Raw genomic sequence first — 24,678 nt, 5'->3', positions numbered from 1 at the left:
CTAAATTGTCCCTGTGTGTGAACGAGTGTGTGAAAGGTGCTCCAAAATGGACTGGTGTGCCATCGAGTCTGCAGCTACTGAATATGCTTGAATGAATGCATATCAAAGATGAATGAAGGAATGAATACAAGTCACTGAATAACATCATGTATAGGTTTACAGTCTGCTGATTAGCTTAATCTCACTCTAACTCAGAGAGAAATCTACAGTAAATTTATTCTGATTAAATTCATTTAGGAAGCAGCCAGCAGTGACTTTCTGTTTCACTGGGGTATAAAGATGGCTTTTGCCATTTATCAACAGGGGAAAGATTAGCGAATGCACACATCAAACAAAAGTGTCTTGACCTTCATAAATAACAACATGTCCATATCCTCTGATAGGGCCATAATTAAGATGTTGTTGTTTTTTTAAATGGAGCTGTAATGAACCTGCCTAAAAAAGGTGCAATTCTTTCTTATGTAATATAAAATAATAACTTAATATTTAAAGGGGTAGTTCACCCAAAAATAAAAATTCTGTCATCAGTTACTCACCCTCATGTCGTTCCAAACCCATAAGACTTTCGTTCATCTTCGGAACACAAATGAAGAGGTTTTTAATGAAACCAGGGAAATTTCTGTCCCTTCGTTTACAGTCCAGTAACCAAAACTTTCAAGCTCCAAAAACGTTCATAAAGGCATCGTAAAAGTAATCCATGTGACTCCAGTGGTTTAATCCCAATTTTATGAAGCGATACGAATGCTTTGGGTGCACAAAAAACAACAACTAAATGGATTATTTTTACGATGCCTTTATGAACGTTTTGGTTACTGGACTGTAAATGGAGGGACAGAAATTTCCCAGGTTTTATTAAAAACCTCTTCATTTGTGTTCCGAAGACAAACGAAAGTCTTATGGGTTTGGAACGACATGAGGGTGAGTAACCGATGACAGAATTTTTGGGTGAACTACCCCTTTAAGTGCTAATATCTTTAATTATGTAACAGTAAGTGTGCCCTGCGATGGATTGGCACCCTGTCCAGGGTGTACCCCGCCTTGTGCCCGATGCTCCCTGGGATAGGCTTCAGGTTCCCCGTGATCCTGAAAAGGATAAGCGGTATAGAAGATGGATGGATGGATGGATGTAACAGTAAGTCAGCTAGTGTGCTGCTTTATGTGCCTAATTTTACACAGGCTGAGAAAGTCCACCAAAACTGCACTAATCTTTCCCTCGTTCCCTTACTCACTCCTTGCAGGGGGCCTTAGTGAGTTACCTGCTGAGAAGGTAAAACCATTACGGTATGTTGCTCTGTGCCATGTGCACTTTTCAGGACAATAAATCCACAGTCTCTGAGTCAGGAGGTGGTGGAAGCTCTGCGTGTGTGAGAATATGTGTGAGAATGTGTGTGTGTGTGTGTGTGTGTGTGTGTGTGTATACAGTCAGTGGGGGTAAAGAGAGGGAGAGTGAGAGAAACTGCTTGAGTTAGCGTAACAATAAAAAAATTGGCCAGAGTCCCTGAGTGCGCCTGTGTGCAGTTAACCTCGCTGTTAACACAGGAGGAAATGCCACCCAGCAAATGGAGGAGAGCTATAAAAATAACACAACATCTGTACAAATGTTGCTAACACTTGCTTCTCCTGACCTCTATGGATACCCAGGTTACCCGGCGCCACAGCAGGCTCCTGCCCAATGGAGGAAAAAACAGAGATATGGAAAGCCATAGTAAAATGAATTTAGAGTTTTAGAAACGTAATGTATCAAATACTTTTAAATAAAAAAAAAACAATAATAATTACCTAAGCTGTGAGTATTTAAAAAAATCTGACGACAGAAAATGAAACAAAAAATATCTAGATGAGCCTAAATAACATATATAATGACCGTTTAATAATTTTTTGTAAAATTCCATTTAATTAAACCAAAAATTTTTTTATTATTCAAAACATTTTTTAACACACACTGCAAAAAAAAGACAGCACAAGCTCCCTGTCCATTCAAAGAAGACACGGCAGCGGTTCTGAGAGAAAAAGGAGAAGAGAGATGGGGTGGAGTGGGGAGGGGAAAAAAGCGAACTTGGATTCCGAAGATCTGGATCGAATTAAGCAGCAGGATACGCAACAACTGTATGTCTTCAAGCTGTCACGGGAAGCCCACAGTGCGAGGCCGGCGGCCCTCTGGCCTGCTGCCACCCCTCTTCACTCACAGGCACAGGAAATTACATCACAGGGCCGCACACCAGCACGGGCAGGCTGCCTTTGCGCCCCTACGTGTGTCTCCCCCCCATCCCCCACTCCTCTGGCGACTGTTCAGTACAACGACCACACTCAAAAATGAGGGAAAAAGGAGGATTGTTCCAGATTTCGTGCGGGAGTAAACATGCAGGCGAGACAGCATGCACATCAGCCTCACTGGACCTTTCATAGTTACATTTCCCTCTTGTCTGATTTTTCTTACTGAGTAACTGGAAGCATTACAAATATGTTAACCTGTCATATTTAATGCTTCTGAGTATGCCTGTGTGTGTGTTTGCGAATGGTCAGATGATGCAGGAGCCTTTTTGCTAGCTTGAGTTTGGGTCTGCACCGAGCCAAAGGGATACAACGGTTTAAATGAAAGGCTAATTGCTTTTTCAGAGGTGGGTTGCGGCCCCATCGAGAGCTTTAAATTCCTGTGCTCGGTAAAGCAATCAGTGTGAAAGAGGGAGAGAGAGAGGGAGAGCGAGAGAGAGCGGGAGAGAGAGAGAAAGAGAGAGAGAGGTAGAGAGTAGAGAGATGGAGGGACAAGAAGACGGGGAAAAGAGAAAGGACAGAGAGAGAGTACGAGGGGGGGGGGGGGGGATAAAAATATACATTTGTAAGCCACTAACCCCACTAACTCCCAGCATTAACGCTAAATGCATTTTACGCGTCACAAGCTGTGCTTCCTGTATGGAGAACTCTAAATCATAGGTTCCACTGGAAACTTAAGGGAGGCAGGACATGCTAAATACTATCCAAACAGCTACAACACAAAACAGCAGATATGGAAATATATAAAAAATGTACAGATATGCCAGGACATAAATATATCCACATTAATTCTACATTTTAAAGCCCTAAGATTTCAAATCGCATGTGAAAGCTGCTCAGGGTGGCGTCAAGGTCTTTATGTTCCCCTCCGTGCAGAGCAATGTGCTGCACCATAAAGGTACATACCATACCATACAGGAGCTAGTTTCTCTCTGAAGCTCAGTGGGGAGTGCTGCTTTCATGATGGCGATGCCTCTTCCTCGACTTAAAGATGTCGAGGAAGATGTGTCGTTTTTTTTTTTTTGGGAAAAAGAACCAGGAGGCAACAAGGGTAGGACTGCTCAGTCGCTCACCAGGTTGAGGTTGATCGGCTTCTCTCTGCATCCTGTCTGCACCAGGAGCTTGTAAGCCAGCACTCCGTCGTCTGAACCGTTCTCGTAATCCTTCTGGGTGATCTTGCCTGCCTCGTAGTCCTTATCGAAGGCATCCTGCAGACCTGCACACGCACACACACGCATACAAACGGCACAGGATGTTGACAACAGCACTTGACAACCGAAAAACACAGATTACACAGATTAAATGTATTCTGGAAACCAAAAGTACACAAACTCATAACTGTATCATGAAGTTCACTTGGATTCTCTTGCATTTTATTCTATTTTAGTTCAAATCTTTGCCACGTCATCGCTTCGTTTCAGCGTACACTGACAACGACATTACCGCAGGCCAACAAAGGCCATGGTTCTAAACAGTTTTTAAAAATCCCATGACAGTTTTGGAGATTACTAATAACTAGTATCAAGGTTGTTATGGTTATTATTTAGTTATTATCATAGTTGTAATCCTAACTGACTGGAAAGTTGAATGGAAAGGAGCTTCAAAATATTTAAAATAAAAAAGCAAAAAATACTAATGCTAAAATGAATCTCAATGCAATTTTAAGCAAACCAAGAGTTGTTTATATGTTTAAAATCTACATCTGGATGAGTGGAACGTTCAGGAATAAAAAGCTCTAATGGCTGCAATTAATGAATATGATTCATTAACATAACTGCTCTATTGTCATGTGCTCTGTGATCATAAGGCGGACCTTGGAAATTCTCTGGAAGACGTCCCTGGCTGCAAGAATTTGTGAATCCCTACGATAAGGCACACAAGTACAACACCAATCCACACTGTAACTGAACATAAACTATTTTATTAATGGATGAGAACGTAAATTATGCGAATATATGGTTGCATAACATATACTCGATTAGTCAACTACATACTGTAAGCTGATCAATAATGAAACGTGCTGCTGAAAAAAAGTGTTGTGGTGAGCTAAGCGCCTCTAAACCCCCCTTGCTTTTTTGATTCGCATACATTGATTCAAGCAGCCTTACTTTTCCGTGCCTTCTCTTCTTTCCCGTTTCTCATTCATCTACCGCTATCTCCAGTTTTCGTTCCCTCTGGCCTTGCTGTCAGTTTCAAATTTGTCCGACAATGTTATTAACGCCCTCTCCAACTGCCTTCGCTCTGCACCTACACACACACACGCACCCCCTCGGTGTTCGCCCGACGGAAACACGGGCTCAAATAAAAACATCGTGCCGGGGGACCATAATGAAGGGATTCAGAACTGGACCCAGCGAGTCCCTACGTGTCAGCAGCTGTCTCAAAAGTTGCAGTGCAATTTAGGCTTATAGCAAACAAAGGGGGTTTACACGCACAGATATGGCATTAAAACAGGGACACTGACTCACTCAGAGAGACAGCGAGAGAGAGAGAGAGAGAGAGAGAGAGAGCTAGAGAACAGAACTGAATGGGGTTTTACGTAGAATAAATCCCACCCGGGATTACCCAGAATTCAGCGTGTATGCAGCTGAACATTTCCACTAATCACAGCAGGTGTAGAGACATGCCCTCAATCACTATCTCTCGAATGTATGTTCTTTAGTCACTTTCCTCATTCAATACCTGGCTTTCTTCTCCTGGTACTGTAATTTTGAGTTTCTCCTTAATGAAAAGCCCCCTCTTTTTCACTCTCTCCCTCTCTGGAATGTTAATCTGCCTTGGTAAGTCATTAAATGTGTTATGGCTTAGAGGCTTCGGAGAGGGATTTATATTTGTGAAAAACAGATGAGCTAAGGATGGCAGACTGATAGAGGGATTCTTTAAACACACACACAACGTATTTTCACAACACATGCAAAGTGAGAGAGCATCTGGACTGTGAACTGTCAGTTATTAATGAGCAGCCCAACCCATTCAGACAGCGACTGATCTCGACTCTGTTGTATGCTGACCGATAGCGACTGAGAATAAGGAACCCTTGTTCCAAGAAAGATGTAACTGACTGCGATGACTTCGGCGGAACACAAGTCTACGAAACAGCAAATAAAGCGATGCTAACTGAGTTCAGACAATACACACAAACCTCGCAGAGCAGTACCTAATCTCACACTCGATATACGATCCTTAATATATATACAAACTTTATATCAGCTTGGTCCAGTACCTTGCAACCAGTCACGGAAGTAGTGGAGCCACATGAGAGGCAGGTGGCCTTGTTCGTCATGGAGCACGTATTCGACCGTGCCGAAGCGCTGATGAAGCTCGTAGAGCAGAGGCTGGGCCTGGGCGTAGTCTGCCCGCTGCGTCACCACATACATGCTGTAGAAAGAGAAGTAGTGGAACTGTGCACCCAGGAAGTCATACTCGGCCGTCTCACGTGGTACAATGTCTGTCAACTCCAGGCCGTCCCGCACTCGCGTGGTGCCATACAAGCTGACGCCCAGCAGTGCCAGGAACAGCACGATCACCACCACCTGGGACCACACACATACACACACACACACACACACACACACACACACACAGTGATGAGTCACATGCTGGCTGGAAACGCAGCTCCGGTCTTTATGACTGCCCCTCTGACACAGAAGGTGTCTGCGGTTTTTGTAAAAGGGTTTTACTCGGAGCAAAGCGGTTGCACAAGTGCTAAATCCTTCAGCTGGTTTCCATTCACCTCTGTCCTTCTATCCGTCTCTGCAGTAGATTAAGTCCGACCTGGCAAGAGATTCTCACTTAATACGTCCAGGCGCAGTGACTGCCAAGGGTCTCTGGACTCGACTGAGAGAAGTTCTCAATCAGGTCCAAATACCCAGAGAGTACACATTCTTGTTCTGTCTGTATACTTTGTATGTTTTGGTTCTATTTATTCTGAGCAGACTGTATAAAAAAGAAAAAGGGAGAACAATCGTGGAGTGGTTGCGACGGAAAGCAGAGTTTAAAAACAAGGACCGGGGGGTCGGGGGTCGGGGGGGTGTTAGGGGGTCCCGAAGAACCTGTGCCAAGGGAAATCACCAAGGGAAATCTGTTTTTCAGAAATCACAGCTTGGAAGGAAGTCGAGGTCGACAATTATTACACCGGGCCCAACAGTGGCTGTCTCGGATTTAAACTCACAGTTTTCTGGTCACTAGAACTAGAACATTCATTTTCTTTAATTCAATTTTTCTGGTCAGATCTTTAAGCATTAAGCTCTCCTCTACTCGAACTCTCTTTTACCTTCGTGGTGGGCTGCAGCAGGAAGGGCGCGTAGTGCTTCTCTGCGAACGACGCGAAGGTCCAGCGCGAACAGGATGGCTCTGTGTGCCCTGATGCCACCTCGCTGGACTGGTTCAGGAGGTCTCGCGTCGAGCTGGTGTTGTTGTTGTTATTGTTGTTGTTGTTGTGATTGGGGGGGAGGGGCTGCACAGAGATGCGGGAGTGCGGCTCGGCTGTGGTGTAGTAGGCTTGCGTGCGCGGGTCGTACTCAGTGCGCAGCTGCACCGTTGACTGCATGGTGATGTGCGTGTGCTGAGAGAAGCCGTGGCTGCTGTAGGAGGGCGGAGGTGTGCAGTGGCCTACATCGCCCAGTGCCTGGGGCTCCAGCTGGATTACACGGTTAGAGCACGGACTGAAAGAGAGGTAAATCACAATCAGTGCCAAGGAATGCTGTGCTTCTGAATGTGCTTCATGGGCTTATCAGTTGGTCAAATCACTAGAATTTGAAAGCGATAAGTGTATAAAAACACAAGATTATATATCCCTTTGCTGTTGGATACATGATTGTTTTTATATTGTACTTTTAAAATAAGATTGCTTTCATAAGATTCACACTGCACGCAAAAACCAAAATACCCATTTCCCCTCACATGTGGCACAGATTTGTTTTTCATGACGGCATGTGCAACAAATCTGACACCAAACCCAGCACCTTAAACTTTTTTAAATCAGGCGGTACACCTCACGTTTGGTACCGAAATCCGATACATATCAGATGTAACTTCTACATCGATGCATTTATATCTTCTTCAGACTTTAGAGCACAGCTCAGCAAACTAGAACAGAGTGTCCGTGTGAGTGTGTGTACGAGCTCCGCTGTGTCCATCTTTCATTTAACTACATTTGCACTCACACCTTTAAAAAAAAACAAAAAAAAACCCAAAACAATTGAAACTACTCACTGTGAGCAGTTGTGTATACAGTACGTATGTGAAAACTGATGGCAACTGACAGTAACAAGCTAATGCTTCTGATTGGGAGGCAAGCGATTCAGTGAAACTGGAGGCTTCAGGTTCAATTTCCTGCATGAGCTTGGGACCACGATGGAGTGTTTAGCGTGCATGCAAAAACCTGAAAAGCAACCATGAGTTTATCTTTCACTCCCTCCGGCACTACACACCAAGAAATGAAAGTAGCACGAAGAAAAAAAAGGCTTGAGCAGGTATTACATGAGGGTCGCGCCCCCAGAGAATGATAACCACACACAGACACACACACACACACACACACACACACACACACACACACACACACACACACAGGATTACAGTACCTTGCAATAGTATGAAGCAGTAACTCATACCATAAACCACACACACACATGCACACACACAAGCATCTCACACATATTTACACAATTACTCAAGCCACTACTCACAAAAGAAGCTGTCGAACATGTCTGTGTGTTTCTGTGTGTGTGTGTGTGTGTGTGTGTGTGTGTGTGTGTGTGTGCTTGTGTGTGTGTGTGTTTGTCTGCTCCAACTGGAATCAATAGAACATCTCGGAGCAACTGAGATTTATGGAGAAATGTCATGGAAGTGACATTCCTCTATAAATGTGTGTGTGTGTGTGGTACCTGATGAAGCAGCAGAAGATGTCGAAGCGGCGATCTTCTCTGCGATACAGGTCCATGCTGAGTATAGCGGGGAAGATGAGTAGCACCATGGCGAAGTTAAACACCACCACGACAGCAGCCTGAAACAAGCACACACACACACACACACATGAACACACACAGTAAGACATGTTAAATCCACTCAAACAACATAAAAATAAAAAACCTCATACATCTGCTGCCAGGTGATGCCCGAAACAACTCGCACAAACTAAACAAATTCCGTAAGACACGTCGCTCTGCAGTGACACTTCAAGTGAGCTTGCAGATGAAAGCTGCTTTCATTTGGCAATCGTCAATCGACCTAAGCCCAAGACAATTAATTAAATACTGGTTGGAAGACATTTTCTGAATATTACAGTTTTAAGTTTGTTTGTTTGTTTAATAAAAACGCTTTGTTTTTACAGCATTGCTGCCAACATTAGCAATTGTAGTAATGTTAAAAGTAGGGCTTCTAGAATGTTTGTTTTTGTGTAAATGACTGAGCAAAATTCTAAGATCATTGTAAAGCAAAACATTATTACTTCAATATTACTTTTTTTTATTTTTTTTTTGCTGTTTAGAACATCGCAGGACCGTTATTTATTTTTCACAACAACCCAGTCTAACTTTTCAACCCAACCACAACAACCCAGTCGAACACGCTCAAAGCTCTAGTTAAGTTCTTGGAGATGATTTGGCACCTTTTTTTGACCTTTATTTCTTCTTTACTATGTCACCTTTTTTCTTGAGAACAACTGTATCAGACAACAGTGAAGCAGAAGTAGAATGATATGCATATTAATACGTTTAGGATGCAAAAAAAGTCTCAACTTTGAACGTTATATGTTTTATATCAAGACTGGGGGGGAAAAGGATGGAGAGGGGTTTTTTTTTTGAGAGTGAGAGAGAGAGAGAGTGAGAGAGAGAGAGAGAGAATTCGTTGGAAGAAGAGAAAAGTTGGTTTCTGTGCACGCAAAGTGCTGGAGCAGGCAAAGGATTTCAAATGAAATGAGAGAAAGAAATAGAGAAAGAGGGAGAGAAAGAGGGGGAGAATGAGAGTGAGAGAGAGAGACAGAGAGAGAGAGAGAGAGGGCATGTCTGGTCTGGTCAGCTTGTGTGGGTTTTTGTGTTTTTCGTTCCTGGGTGGAGGCTGGCTCTGTGTTCAGCTGCCAGACCACACAGAGAGTGCAGCAGCCCAGTACAGCCTGGAGGTGCTGAGAGAGGCCTGTGCTTCAATACACACACACACACACGCACGCACACACACACAGAGCTTCCAGACACACACATCGCCTTACTCATCTCTCTCTCTCATTCAGTTTTTCCCTGATGTCTTCTTATGTTTGCGTGTCTTTAAGGAGCTGAAATTATATGTGTTTGAGTGCTTTGCATGAGTGATGTGTGTGTTCTGTGAAAAAGTGAGTGCACAAATGACTGCTGGAGGGATCCAGCAAGAGACAGAGAATAAAGAGTGCGTGTGTCTGCAAGGGAATGAGGCTACAGAAGAGACTCTGTGAAGACTGCTACACACACACACACACACACACACACGCACAGCTTGCCACACAAGCTGCAAACTCTGACTACAGCATGTGTGGAGCTTTTGTGCACGTACCCAGTGGTGAAAAACCTCAATCTCTCTGTAACACACACACACACATGCACACACACACACATCTCTTTCCACACAAACTAAAACACTCAGTACTTATATTGTTCTACAAAATACATTTAATTGTATCAAACTCACGATTCACACTCCAACACATGTGGTGCCATGTATGTGTGAGCTCTAATTAACACAACGCATAATTAACACAACACACAATGATAAAACGCATGCGCAGGTTACTTTACTACGGACCCGAGCGGACCCGATCACGAGTTGCGTTCACATTCACGGGAATCACGGCTCAGTTCCAGTGCAACCGAACTCAGATACAAAAAAAGATACGTAATCAGGATACAAAAAACTGCTAACTGTAAAAGTAAATACAGATTACAGGTACATTTTGTAAACAATGGGAATACTATCAGGATTACATTTTTTCCATTTAAAACCAAAGAATCTTTTGACATAATAATATAGACAGCTGCTTGATTATAGTTCTGGTTCTCTCTTGCCATTCGTGGCTCATATGAGCAACCTCTTGGTGCATACGCAAAAAAATTTTGTGCAAAGTTAATTTGGTAGAAATGAACACAAATTGTTCTCTGAAATGCTTTTGTTAGGGTGACCATACGTCCTGTTTTTCCCGGACATGTCCTTTTTTTCAGACCTCAAAAAAGTGTCTAAATTTGAGAAAATGTCCGGGATTCGGCTTTAGTTTCATTATGATGTGTTTATGGTCTAATACTGCATTGTGTGTCCACATATTTGCATTGCTTTAACCCCTCTCTGTAATTCCCGCCTTCTCGCACACGAATTGGTAGATTCTAAATGGCTTGCAGCAACTATTGGCCAAATTCCTGCCTCTCAACCACTAGCATACTCTCAGCGAATGTGCGAAGGTGAAGCGCTGTTGTGTACGGCATCAAACAGTTGCTTGACAATAGCAGCAAATGATAGCTGTCCTGAGCCAAAACAATGCCCATGGCCAGATAAGGTCATTTTTAATTTCCTGTTATCACATTGCTTCATATTACATGGTCATTCTAATGTGTAAATGATGCCAGAAGGTTCACTCACGGCATATAATATTTTATTTTATTTTATTCCATGGACATTCAAAAGAATGTAGGAATTGATATATATGTATGCGATGCTAATAGTGTGTCTTTTTCAGTGTATTAAAATCTGCATTCATAGTAACACTGTTTTGAACGCTATTAAGACATGGGGGAAAAAAACAAACAAACGTGTCCTCCTTTTGGAAAACCAGAATATGGTCACCCTAACTTTTGTGATGTAATGTTACCCGCATCAGGAACAGTGATCTTTTATGTATGTATGTATGTATGTATGTATGTATGTATGTATGTATTTATTTTCTTAAAACAAACCCAAACATTGAACATGTTTTTAAGCTCTAAATAAAAGCATTTTAGATCATATTGGTTTTTTCTTGACTTTATTGACATATGTGACCTTGAAGTAATCCAAAATAATCACGTTACATTACTTTCATATTGTGATACTTGGATTACGTTACTGATTCCATTTTTTATGAAGTAATTCGTATGAAGTAAATAAGCCACGCCATTAATGACAGATTAGACTTCCGCAGGCTAAGAAATTCTTACTTTCTTCCAAACTTTAGACTGGCTAGGTAAGGTTAAGGAAAGTCTGTTGTCTCCCCTATTTAAAATGGGCAATAAACAGAATGTTTTAGAATTTAAAAAAAATTTAAACAAAGACAGGAAGTGTTCAATATCTGTTTTTTTCCCCCAATATTCAATATTCTGCACTATTTCTAGGTCACGTTAAGAATGTAAGCAACTTTGTGATGCTGAATTCTTTGTACAAAAAGTCAGATTTTCTTTGAGTCTTATCCTTTCCATTGAAGTGCGTGTACAGACGACACTCCAGTCCATGCCAGCTCGAATGCACACTCATTACAGCAAAAGAGGGACATACCAAATACTACGAAATTCTGAAATTCGTCCAAAGACTTCTAGGATCCTTCTTTTCACTCAAGTTGTTGCTGATAATTGAATTTCTTAGGAACAATTTTGTGCTTCTGGACCCTACTGTGCATCCTAATTTTCATAATACATTCATCTATATTAATACAGTACACTAATTCAGACTGGAAACAGTGGGGGGAAAATTCCTGGCTTTATCGTCCGCTCATCTGCACAGCGGGAAACAGATAAGCACAAAAATGCCAGGCGAGAAAGACAGAACGCTATCGCATTATGGTTTGGAAGAGCGAGAGAAATGTAATATAGGAAGGACGCAGAATTGACTGTTTTGACGCCGGGTTCATCCGAGCAATGAGAACACACACGCTGGCATGTGAGGATCTCTGAAAAAACAGTGCATTCTTAGATATGTATTTGTTTCTTGGTTTCGCTCCAGTATGCAGGTGAAGTGAAGGGTAGAAAAAGAGAGATCTTTAAATCTTTTGGAGGCTGTTTGGCCTGAGACCAGAGTGTGTGTGTGTGTGTTGTGTGCTGCTGAATAGCAGCCAGCTGGACTGCACCGTAGGCGTAAACAGTGTGGTGTTTGACAGACGGTGTGCGATCCATCCATCCACAGATGCTAATACCAGATACAGTCTGTGTGTGTGATTTAACCACAGCCATTCAGTCTTTGTACACTACATTATAATAAACGATACTACAATATATTATGACACCATTACTTAAAGGTGAGTATCACACTGTGCTCTCCAGTCAAGCAGATAGGTGCTCCGCCATGTGTGACATTTTTTATCTCATAGCTGCTGTTCCTCTAGGTGCGATGGATGGCTGTATGAAAGCTATCAGTGATAGAGCACAACAGCTGCACAGACTGGTATGAGCATTGCTACTTCACCTTCAAGGATAACCAGTGCGGGTGTGTGTTTGTGTAAACAGTTTGAAATGTTGTTACAGATGTATCTAGACATATAGATTATACAATTTCAAATGTACATTAGAAAACAAGATTATATATTAGGTTTGATTAAAATATAAAATTCACAAGGTTTCTCAGGTTCCCTCATGCAATCTGCGATCGGTTAACGACCGATGGTGAGTAGTGCCTACTTAGCGTTGTACAAGGTCCCTTTCCAGAACCTTCAAACTAACCGTCCCTCAGTGGTAGAATAAACTTCCAACCTCAATCCGGACCGCAGAATCTGTCACTATTTTAAAAAACAACTAAAGACCCACCTCTTCCATGAGCATTTAACTAACCCCTAAAATGACAACCCCACATTACTTAAAAAATTAAATAACCTACTCTGACTCTTATACCTCTACTCTGTGCACTTTGCTTCTCTAGAACTCAATTATAAATCTTGTATGGTAGCACTACTTGTATTGTTCTCCGCTTGATATTTCGCTTTGCTTGTATTTCCTCATCGATTTGGATAAAAGTATCTAATAAATGAATAAATGTAATTGTAACTTGCACTTTGCACATACAAACCTGCCAAACCCTAAGTAAAATAATGCGTAGTCCCACTGAGGAGTGGGGGATGGAGACAGAGCGATAGTTTTGATATAGTTCTTTCACAAACTTGTCTAAGGTAAAAACTGGAGTGTGTGAACAAAAGTGATCACTTTGCTTTAGATAAAAACACTAACATAAACTACATGCATACTTTCTTTCTTCCTAGTCTAGGAAAAAGATGTTATATACAGCAATTAATATGAAAGTGCATGTAAACTATTCTAGTGTCTACATCTTAAATAAAACGGACAAGCGTCCTTACTGTTAATTAAAATGAATTACATTACCATTAATGTCTGAACTGACAATTCATTAAAGACCTATTTAATCGTGTTTTTGCATTGTATTTTCACGCCATATTTAGTTAACTGATGTTAATTAAATACTTTATCCTTAGCTAAGTCAAACCTACGATAGATATTATTTCACATGAATGCGAGGATGCCGCATCTTTCAAGTGTGAAAATGAAGTCAGGATCAGAGCACCGCTAAAAGATTACTAATGTGTGATGGGGGATGGGGGCGGGGCTTTCAGGGTTCCAGTTATGCTGCGTTTGACTAAAATTCGTAAGTCGGTATTACCAACCTCCGGAAATGAGGAAAAAGCCCAACAGAAACTCACCTCAACTTTGAGTTCAGCAGATGACATCAAATCGACATGGCGCAACGGTAAACAAAGTAGTACCACATTATTTTAAACGACATACTCTATATACTAGTATTTGCTTTCGATTAATCAACATACAGATAAACTAGCTTGTTACATCTATAACATTGACTATACATCACTGATCGCAGTTAGCTGGTTAAACTGATGCTAGCAGAAAATTAACAGTCCATGGTTGTCCATAGTTTTTTTCCAAACTTTGTAGATCGAACGCACAGAGGTTGAAAAATTACGTCATTCTGAGCTCTGACTTCCCACTTTCAAGGTAAGTTGAATGCAAAATTAATATCTGACGTTCATTCATTCCAGATTTATATGCTGACTGGCTCATATGCTGTTTTATAGCATCGTACACCAATGGGGCAGTGGTGGCTTGGCGGTTAAGGCTCTGGGTTACTGATTGGAAGGTCGGTAGTTCAAGCCCCAGCACTGCTAGGGCCCTCGAGCAAGGCCCTTAACCCTCTCTGCTCCAGGGGCACCGTATCATGGCTGACCCTGCACTCTGACCCCAACCTCCAAACATGCTGGGATATGCGAAGAAAAAATAATTTCACTGTGCTGTAATGTATATGTGATCAATAAAGACTCATTAAAATGCAGAGCTTCATCTATTATGTCATGACAAAAATTGAAGGGTGTTTAAACAAAGAAAAGGCAGGCCACCTCATTATTGCTGCACACTCAGGTATGGAGTATTCTCCATTACTGACCTGCTTTTGAAGGGTCTTTTTGACCTGAACAGAACATAAAGGTTTGCTTAAGCTGTTGTACTAGAAAGCAGAAATGAGCGCACATATCCATCTCCGAGTTAAAGAACGCCGGCCATGTAAAATCGTGCACCGATTTGGGCTGCATATTTTCCAGCTGTTACGTAGTGTGGTCTGCCTCACCTATTCCTGTTCAGTTCGAGGTTGCTCGGCCCAGATCCTGTCCCACTTCCACAACACAAATCAACTCCAGCTGTTTAAAATCACATGCACACACAATAACCCTGCCAGACCTGAGCCTCTAACAACCTCCCACACAGAGACCACAGAGCACCACCCACCAACCCCCCTTCCACCCCAGGATTGAGTTACGTGTACTCAGGCTACAATGTGGACGCACAGGGGCCGTACCACTAATCAAGCCTAGTGGGGGGGGTTATGGGCCGTGCCAACCCTCGACCTGTCACACGCTCCATTTGATGAAAGAAATTAATAAAAGTCACCTGGAGGAAGCTGGTACCGATGAAGAAGGAGTGGAAGGCCTCACAATTTCAGGCAAGCACGCACAGGAAGCACTAATAGGTCTAATAGTGATAGGAAACCTCCTATACGACTACTACAAATTACCCTGGACGCCTATACACATGAAAATCATATACGCCAATTTCACATACCTGTAGAGAGAATGCCCGTAGTGCTGGGATAGGGATGAGGGCGGCCATGAAGAAAGCAGTGATGTTACTGATTGAGGTCAAAGCCACGCTGGCACCTGTTCTCTTCAAACACTCGCCGGTACGGTCCTGTAGTGTACAGAATCACAGAGTAAACCTTTTATTGTAGAGAATACAATTTTTTAAACACATTTCTAATCATCAAAACACAACATACAACCAAAACTTCATGGACACGTGACCATCACACCCAGAGGATGGGTTCCCTTTTGCGTCTGGTTCCTCTCAAGGTTTCTTCCTCAAAGAGGTCTCAGGGAGTTTTTCCTTGCCACCATTGCCTCTGGCTTGCTCATTAGGGATAAATTCATACATTTAAAATCTATTCTGAATTTATATATTTCTGTAAAGCTGCTTTGGGACAATATCCATTGTTAAAAGTGCTATACAAATAAAATAAAACTGAACACTAATTGCCTAACACTGTGGTATAAGTCCATAAATGTAAATACAGTACCTATTACCCCCCTTGGCATTTTTCCTCTTTTGTTGCATTATAACCTGTAATTTAAATGGATTTTTATTTGGATTTCATGTAATGGACAGATATAGAATAGTCGAAATTGGCGAAGTGAAATGAAAATAAATAAATAAATATAAAAACCCCCACAAAAGTGGTGTGTGCATATGTATTCACCCCCTTTGCTATGAAGCCACTAAATATGATTTGTTGCAACCAATTACCTTCAGAATTCACATAATTAGTTCAATGAAGTCCACCTGTGTGCAAGCTAAGTGTCACAAGATCTGTCACATGATCTCAGTATATATACACCAGTTCTGAAAGGCCCCAGAGTCTGAAACACCACTGAGCAAGAGGCACCACCAAGCAAGCAGCATCATGAAGTCCAAGGAGCTCTCCAAACACGTCAAGGACAAAGTTATGGAGAAGTACAAATCAGGGTTGGCTTATAAAAAAAATCCAAAACTTTGAACATCTCACAGAGTGCCATTAAATCCATTATTAAAAAATGGAAAGAATATGGCACCACAGCAAACCTGCCAAGGGAGGGCCTCCCATCAAAACTCATGGACCAGGCAAGGAGGGCATTAATCAGAGAGGCAACAAAGAGACCAAAGATAAACCCTGAAGGAGCTGCAAGCTCCACAGCAGAGATCGGAGTATCTGTCCATAGGACCACTTTAAGCTGTGCATTCCACAGAGCTGGGCTTTACAGAAGACTGGCCAGAGAAAAAAGCCATTGCTTAAAGGAAAAAATAAGCAAACACTTTTGCTGTTCGCCAAAAAGCATGTGGGGACTCCCCAAACATATGGAAGCAGCTACTCTGGTCAGATGAGACTAAAATTGAGCTTTTTGGCCATCAAGGTAAACGCTACGTCTGGCGCAAACCCAACACCTCTCATCACCCCAAGAACACCATCCCCACAGTGAAGCATGGTGGTGGCAGCATCATGCTGTGGGGATGTTTTTCATCAGCAGGGACTGGGAAACTGGTCAGAATTGAAGGAATGATGGATGGTGCTAAATACAGGGAAATTCTTGAGGGAAACCTGTTTCCGTCTTCCAGAGGTTTGTGACTGGGATGGAGGTTTATCTTCCAGCAGGACAATGACTCTAAGCATACTGGTAAAGCAACACTCAAGTGGTTTAAGGGAAACATTTACATGTCTTGGAACAGCCTACTCAAAGCCCAGACCTCAATCCAATTGAGAATCTGCTGTATGACTTAAAGATTGCTGTACAGCAGAGGAACCCATCCAACTTGAAGGAGCTGGAGCAGTTTTGCCTTTTTGAATGGGCAAAAATCCCAGTGGCTAGATGTGCCAAGTTTATAGAGACGTACCCCAGGATTCATTGGCACGAATGTTGCAAATCACAGTATTTTTCTAGCATGCTAATTGGCTTAAGGTGAGTGCTTGATCATCTTCAGTGATCGCTGGCTCCTGTTTATACACGCTTATTTCAGCAGTAGCTCGCTTCCCTTTGCAGGTAAAATCCATGTTGGTTTTCCTTTGGACAAATAAAGACCGGTTTATATCGGTGCTAAAGCATATTTGCATCATGGTAATGCAGAAAGGTGGTATATAGGAAGCGTAGCACACACAGCCTACATATAATGTATACAGTATGTTACCTTACCATTAACCTTAAGAAGCACAAACAAACTGAACTCAGCAGGCCTCAGTAAACTATTAAGCTAGTAGTTCACATATTTTAATATGTTCACTTAACCATCAGAAATTTATCATTCATTAACTGCTTTCAGAAAACTTTCTGTAATATGAGGTTAATGTCGACCTGTTAGTCTACATCACTTACAAAGTATGAGCTTTTGAGTGCTTTCATTTTAAATGTCTGCGCATCATCCATGTCCTTCTTCCAAAGCTGTCTCTGCTTTTTTTTTTGTGTACACTGTGTTGCAACACACTTGTACCTTTTTTGTGTCAGTGAAGCACTCCAGCGGTTTGAATCTTTCAGGTATTGCCATCTTTGACAGCTCTGTCGTTACCATCATTCAGAGTTCAGTCTATGCAATATGCGATCCCTAAGATGTGCGCCAGCACCAGGATCCCATGGGAAGTTTTTACTCTTATGCAGAATGAAGATCAGAGAGCAAAGAGAGAGAGAGAGAGAGAGAGAGAGAGAAATCGCACAGGCAACGTGAGTGCTATTTAGCAACAGCATTGCCTCATTTGAGTTATTTATTCCAGAAAGAAGAAAACAAGGCTTTTCATCAGTCATGCTTTCACAGGTTCAAATGTAGTTCATCTGAACTCATCTGAGCTTGAAAGACCTTTTTCCATGTTTGGGCTAACCTCCTGGCTTGTTATGATCTAAGCAGAAGTCTGAAAACAGCAGCTGCAAAGAGTCCCACACACAGCGTTGTATGATGAAAAGAAACAAGAGGTTAAAATTATAAGCTTTTTCGTTAAGTATTTTTTCAGTATTAATCTGTCAAGTAAATCACGCGTCAATCGACATATTTTTCCGAATCTGCTTAGGTAGCAGCCCTTATGTCATTTGGCCTTCAGGTGAATGCTGATTGGCTGAGCAGAAAAGAATCAAGAGAGACTTTTTGTCCTCGTACGTTGGGGTTTTTGTCTTTAAATGCATTCCTTGTGTCTCTATATTTCAGGTTAAGTCACCTCACTACTCGTCAGTATGATTACTTGAGAACAGCATCTCTAATTATCCTGCTCAGAAAAACCTGCTCAGAGACAGTAAAGACTACGTTTCTGCCCAATGTAACTGTTTAATCTGATCAGCTACATAATGAGCATGAAGCATTTGGAAAGGTTTGCCAAAAAAAAGGGAGGGAAGGGTCGAGAGCTCCTCTTGTCAGGCACAAAACATGCCGGCACATAACTCTGCGATCCTACATAAGCTTATTTGGCACGTTTTCTTCCTCGTGTCGTCTCAGGGAGTTTTCCCTTTCTCCTTATCCTTTGCTCATTAGGGATCTAAATCTACATCCGGATTACTGTAAAGCTGCTTGTTGACAGTGTCTAACATTAAAAGAATAGAAATTGAATAGGAGCGATCCTCAGAGTTATCGCATCTGGCCCTTTCTTCTTGTCTCATTTTTTTTTTCTTTCAGTGAATCATCTTCAGGTTTTTTTCCCCATTTTCTGCTTATGTCTGAAGGCAGACACCTACGTAACCATCTCACACGATTAACGTCCATTCTTTTCTCTTGCCTCATTGACACAATTTTGAGATTCCGTTGATTGGATTTTTTCCCAACTCGCTATTGATGTACCAGATTCATTTGCATATCCCATGCAACATCTATGTACATAGATAATTAGTTGGAGATATTCAAGTTAAATTCTTATGCACATTAGAGCAGCAATATTTGTAACTAAGCTGTGCTCTGACAAATAATGCTTTATAGGATAATATCCATTATTGACCCAACAGTAACTCAAAAGCCAATGTCCAATTTTCCAAACCTCCTTTATACCAACTGTCCATGAAAGGTGTGTTATTTATGCTGTGTGCTGCAGAGAGATACTTTATCTTTCCTTGTTTAAGCTCTTTAGCTGCTGGTTCCATGCGAGAGAGTCTGCAATCACTGAACCTGCCATGACAACTTAATGAGCTGAAGTCCTGATGAAAAGCTTTTCTGTTCTAATCCACTATTATGTGGCTTTTTTTCAGCAGGAGTGCAAAAAAAAGAGAGATTTATTTCCCTCCCGCTCCTTGTCCCTCGCTTGCACAGAAACATTTCCATCAAACACAGGAGATAGCCATTTAAACAGTCAGCTTGGGACCACCGAAATGGAGTTGGCTCATTGTCTTGTTAGGATAAGCTCTTGTTTTTCATCTCAAAGCCATTCAGATTGTTGACCAGGATAAGATAGTGTTCCAAACTCCACCTCCATGCGCGCACACACACACACACACACACACACACACACACACACACACACACACACAGCAGAAGTTAGGGACATAGAGTGGGAAAAGGGAAACAGTAAGAGAAAGAATGAGTCTATGTAGAAGAATGTGTGTGTGTGTGTGTGTGTGTGTGTTCGGTGGGGGTGACTGTGCAGGCTTTGAGTGAAGCATTGAGAATGTTCTGGACCACACAGCGTGTGCTTAAGGTCAGGATGACTCTGTGCTTTTCTCCCACAGCGTATTGTTTACTTTCGCCAAAAGAGCTGTGCTGCACTGCACAATTACACACAAACACAAGTAAACACTTGCCCTGACTCTCCTCTCACCACCAACCACCTGAACAGTCACACACCCACCTCTCGCCCGGCAAACACATTCACGCTCCAAAACAGTTTGTAAAGCTTGCCAGAACGTGCCGAGCTGTAATTATCATATTCACTAACCTCTCCATGGATCTAACTAGTTTATTTATCTCAGATATTTGTTTACAATTTTTATAGAAATTAGCTTCGCCCCTGCCAGATCAGATCAGCCGAACCCTACCCCTTTTCCTTAAAAGTCAAATCACAAGGGATTTACAGTTTCATCAAATGTTGTGGGATCAGTTGAGGCAACTGCGAAGGCGTTCCAATAATTTCACTGCAGTTGCAATTTACCACACAGGCCGCAAAAGTATATAACAACTACAAACTGCTCTTTTTTCCCCCCTCATAAAAACTCAATATACTCATCTAGAATTCATATGTAAGCTGTTTAGAAAAATATGGATGTGTGTTTATGAAATACTTCTGTTCATTTACAAAAGTTCAAAAGGAGCATGATTTGACACCCGGGAGTGTGGAATGAGGCCCAGTCTCGCACACACAGATGCAGAAATGAGCACCAACAGATAAGCATCTGCTCTCACACTCTGCTGCAAGTGTGTCTATGTGTGTGTGTGGGTAGGTGTGTGTGTTTGTCATAACCATCCCCGAAGCCCTTTGTGCAGCCACACACATATCCTGCACTGGCCCCCAGGAGTCCCTGTGTGATGCCGGTGCACATCAAAGCCGAGCGAGGGGAAAGGTTTGAACTTACATCACAGGCTGGGACAGGTATGCGCATTCCATTACGTGACGGATAGCATGAGGGCAAAAAAGTCGTAGCAACTCTGATACAGCCTGGCCCCTAGAAAACAAGTGAGCCCTCTCCTTCAGGATCTTAGCACATTATCTTGTCTTGACAAAATCTCTGGTACTAAAGTTATGTATAGTGAATGGGTATAACCAAATGTGATGAGCAAAAGAGAGATGTTTGTGTTGCTTGTTTTTTTGGGGTTTTTTTTTGGTGAGATGAAGGTCATGAGGGCCTGAGAGTAAGTGGGAGAGAAAAGACAGATAGGGTGAGAGAAGGCTTATTCACCTCAAATGGGATTCTCCTGTTCTGGCCGGTTTCACTGAAAGCATGAGCAAGAAGAAAGACATCATCCACTCCCACGCCAAGAGCAAGGAATGGCAGCACCTGTGCACACACAGGAAATGCTAATAAACACCAGCCTTTCTGCAACAGAATACAGTTGGAATACATCTTTGTGCAGAAATTTTGGTGTTGTACCTGAGTGGTAGCAGCGTTGAAGGAGATGCCAATGAGAGAGCAGAGGCCAAGTCCGGCAGCGACGGACAGAGTGACCAGCAGCACTCCAGCCAGCCCCACCGCTCCCTGGGATTTGGCACAGTCCCAGCGCAACATGGTCAGACACGCATAGGCAAGCTGCACACAGGTGGGCAAAAAGAAACAAGCTATTAATATTCATTAACATTCAATAAGCATACACCATACACCAGCAAGTTTATGGTAACGTAAAACAAATGTGTAAGGGTACCATGAGCAGGTAACCACTGGCGATTCGGATTCCGCTGACACTAGAGAAGGATTTAAGGATGTCCTCTAGAGTAGTGGTGGTAAATGTCAGTACTTTCTGAGAGGAGTTGATGGACACACTCTGCTGGACCACCTTAAGATCAAGACATCGACATAGACAAAGTGAAAGGATTCAATTCATTAAGATGTCTTTACCTTCATTGTAACCTGAATAATAATATAATGACGGAGAAGCTGTACACTGAAACACATAGACCAATTATTTTCAACTAGAGTCTACATTACTAAAGATGTCAGTTTTGAGTTTTCCATTTTTTTTAACTGTTAACAACCAAAAGTAAATTTCAGTTTCACACAAACCCTATCGTTACCTTCAGTTTTATCCAGGGAAAAATATGTTTACACAAGTGCACACACAAACACACACACACACACACACACAAAATGCACAAGTGTAAACCTATACGAATCAGAGGTCAGGGCCTAAACAACATAGACCAGATGATGTCACCTACAAACAACCAATGGGATGGCAGCTGTGAAAGAGACTGAGCACTGTGTGGTTTAATGTGTTCCAGACGGGGCCACATCACGCATACACCGGATTTAAATGTGACCTTTTCTGGCCTTACAGATGCACCTCCCTAAGTTCACATATAACACAGGCATTTAAAATATGGGGGAGAAAGAGAGTCAAAGTTTGCTTTTGAACCCCTAAGCAGCTGGGACTTATCCTTCTTGAAAAGGGTTATGTGCAAGAGATGTGCAGCCTCTGGAATGTGTAGTTTGCGGTGGAATTCCTTCACACACACATACAGCTTGTATACATGCTTTGTGTATGTGAGTGTGTATGTGTGTGAGAGAGAGAGAGAGAGAGAGAGAGAGTGAGATAGTGAGTGAGTGTGTGTGTGTTGGGGGGGAGGGGTTCAAGAGCGTGAAAGAGGCTTTGATGTAGGCCAATAAAATTCCATTTCCATATTAGTTCCAGGTGGGTTCATGCTTCGTAAAGGGTTTCAAAAGCATTCCAAATAGCATGTCCTATGTCAGAATAACTCACTTATCATATGGGAAACCCTTTTTCTTATGTAAAAGGTAGGTAAACTAGTGAAAAGTATGTGATTTCATGAAAGAAAGACCCTTAAGCCATTTTTCCACCGCACGGTACGGCTCGACTCAACTCGAGTCTTCTTGCTTTTTGGGGGATTTCCACTGTGAATACTACCTGGTACCTGGTACTTTTTTTAGTACCACCAAGAGTGCCGAGCCGATACTAAATGCGAGCCACGCGCTGAGGGAGTAGGGAATTCTCCTTAATGAGTGGTTCTGTATGGTGCCTGAATAAATGTGTGTCATTTAATACATACTTTGCGTATGGTAATATCCTATTAATTCAAAATAATGTATCATTACCTCATAACACATAAAATTATAACAAAGGTTTCTGTCTTAGATTTCTACATCTCGCTCGTTACCGATTTCCAAACAGGCGTTTATCGAAGTCACTCCTGTTGCGGGTGAATCTAATTTAGTCGTATCGAGCACCACGTAGGTTCTAGAACGCCGTTATTTTACATCCTTAATAGGTCCATGTTCAGTGAACTGGTATTTGTACAGGGCTTCGATAATGCAACATTATTCCTGCGTGAAGTCGAGTGGAAGATGGCACCCACTTTGAGGCGGCACTAAACCGCAATGGAAAAGCAAGCACAGGAAAGTAAAGCGAGCCGAGCCGAGCTGTACCGTGCAGTGGAAAAGTGGCTTTAGATGTTCCCTGACTATTCAGTTCTCTTAATGAATGCACGAAATGTCTGCTTTCTATTTTATTATTATTATAGTCGTAGTTAAATAGTTAGCACCTGGGATAACACAGGCAGCCAGAATAAGTCAAGGACAGTGTGAGTAATGCTATCTGTGTGTGTGTGTGTGTGTGTGTGTGTGTGTGTGTGTGTGTGTGTGGGCCCCATACCAGTTGAACTGCCTAGAACTTGCAGTGTAATAAGCTTTTTCCAGATATGCCATTGAAGGGGAGACTCCATCTAAACATTAATCTAAACATTAGATTGATGAATCTTTTAATAGCATATCCACAAAAGCAATATAATAAAGATTTGTTATATTACACCAGTTCTCTATCTCTCTCTTAATTATTTCCCATTAAAATGTCCTTCAAATTGCTAAATGTGATCGACTTATTTTGACAAAGTATGGTGTCATAATAGTCTAACGCAATAAAAGGCAATTTGAAATTCATCTCTCTCTCTCTAGGAGTTGTTTGATTAAGAGTTGAGAGCTAAAAGCAGACTTTTACCTCAGAATACTTCCTCTGCCAAGCTTCCAGGATGGCAGCCGCTTTCTCCTCGTTCCAGTTCAGATGTGAGACTTCATCGTAGCCCTTAAAGTGCTCATACATCTGTTTAGGGGTCATAAGCTGGAACATGGTCTGCAGAGCCTGGGCACTGTTGGAGACAGATGATAAAAAAGTGAGTCAGATATGCCACAGTAAACAGCTAATAAATAAATAAATTGATTAATTAAATGAATGAACAAACAAACAAACGGGATTAACAGACTGCATCAGAAATAGTTAGACATATTCAACAATAACAATAATAATCAGAAATAGACAGATTTTGACGTGTAAAATCAGTAAACTATAACTTTAAGAGCACTACTGACTATAGCCTTATATAAATATAATATAAACCTGGCTTGAATCTGACACTTTGTTATAGCTTGGGTCTAGCTGTGAGGTCAGAGTTCTCTCCAAGTTCATGCTGAGACATGCTGTACCACCACTTTCTTTCTTCTTCAGACCTCCAGGCTCTGTGCTCCTGATGCACTGTACGCTACATTCTGGTCTGCTCGGTCTTACCTGAGAAGCCTGCCGCTATCGTTTTTTGTGGTCCCTCCGATGATGAGCTCTTCCTGCCAGTGCATATACTTTTTAGAGACACCATGACAGCCACCGGTCAACACTCGGGCAATATCCAACGGCTGTGGAAACAAAAATGACGGCAACAAAATTATTATAATCTCGGACATACAAAATCTCTAGTATTATACTGAGCCTA

The 24,678-nt window shown here is 42.0% G+C and overlaps 1 protein-coding gene across 2 annotated transcripts in view; it reads right to left on the bottom strand.

Annotated features, from left to right (window-relative positions):
- ptch1 (patched 1) overlaps positions 1 to 24,678 on the bottom strand; it is a 57,311-nt gene that overhangs the window by 18,118 nt on the left and 14,515 nt on the right. The window contains exons 7-16 of one of the 2 annotated variants that reach the window (XM_053625043.1): positions 24,480 to 24,601; positions 23,916 to 24,063; positions 21,609 to 21,740; positions 21,341 to 21,496; positions 21,149 to 21,247; positions 15,330 to 15,455; positions 8,160 to 8,278; positions 6,545 to 6,935; positions 5,495 to 5,804; positions 3,345 to 3,487 (exon numbers count right to left, since the gene is read on the bottom strand). In XM_053625043.1, coding sequence (XP_053481018.1) covers positions 3,345 to 3,487; positions 5,495 to 5,804; positions 6,545 to 6,935; positions 8,160 to 8,278; positions 15,330 to 15,455; positions 21,149 to 21,247; positions 21,341 to 21,496; positions 21,609 to 21,740; positions 23,916 to 24,063; positions 24,480 to 24,601 — 1,746 coding nt within the window. Of the gene's footprint in view, positions 1 to 3,344; positions 3,488 to 5,494; positions 5,805 to 6,544; positions 6,936 to 8,159; positions 8,279 to 15,329; positions 15,456 to 21,148; positions 21,248 to 21,340; positions 21,497 to 21,608; positions 23,644 to 23,915; positions 24,064 to 24,479; positions 24,602 to 24,678 lie in introns of those variants that run through there. The other variant, XM_053625044.1, reaches the window with a different exon arrangement.

The sequence above is a fragment of the Ictalurus furcatus genome, chromosome 5, assembly GCF_023375685.1.
Source record: "Ictalurus furcatus strain D&B chromosome 5, Billie_1.0, whole genome shotgun sequence".
In the NCBI taxonomy this organism is placed as follows: Eukaryota; Metazoa; Chordata; class Actinopteri; order Siluriformes; family Ictaluridae; genus Ictalurus; species Ictalurus furcatus.
This window is presented reverse-complemented; position numbering and strand designations above follow the sequence as displayed.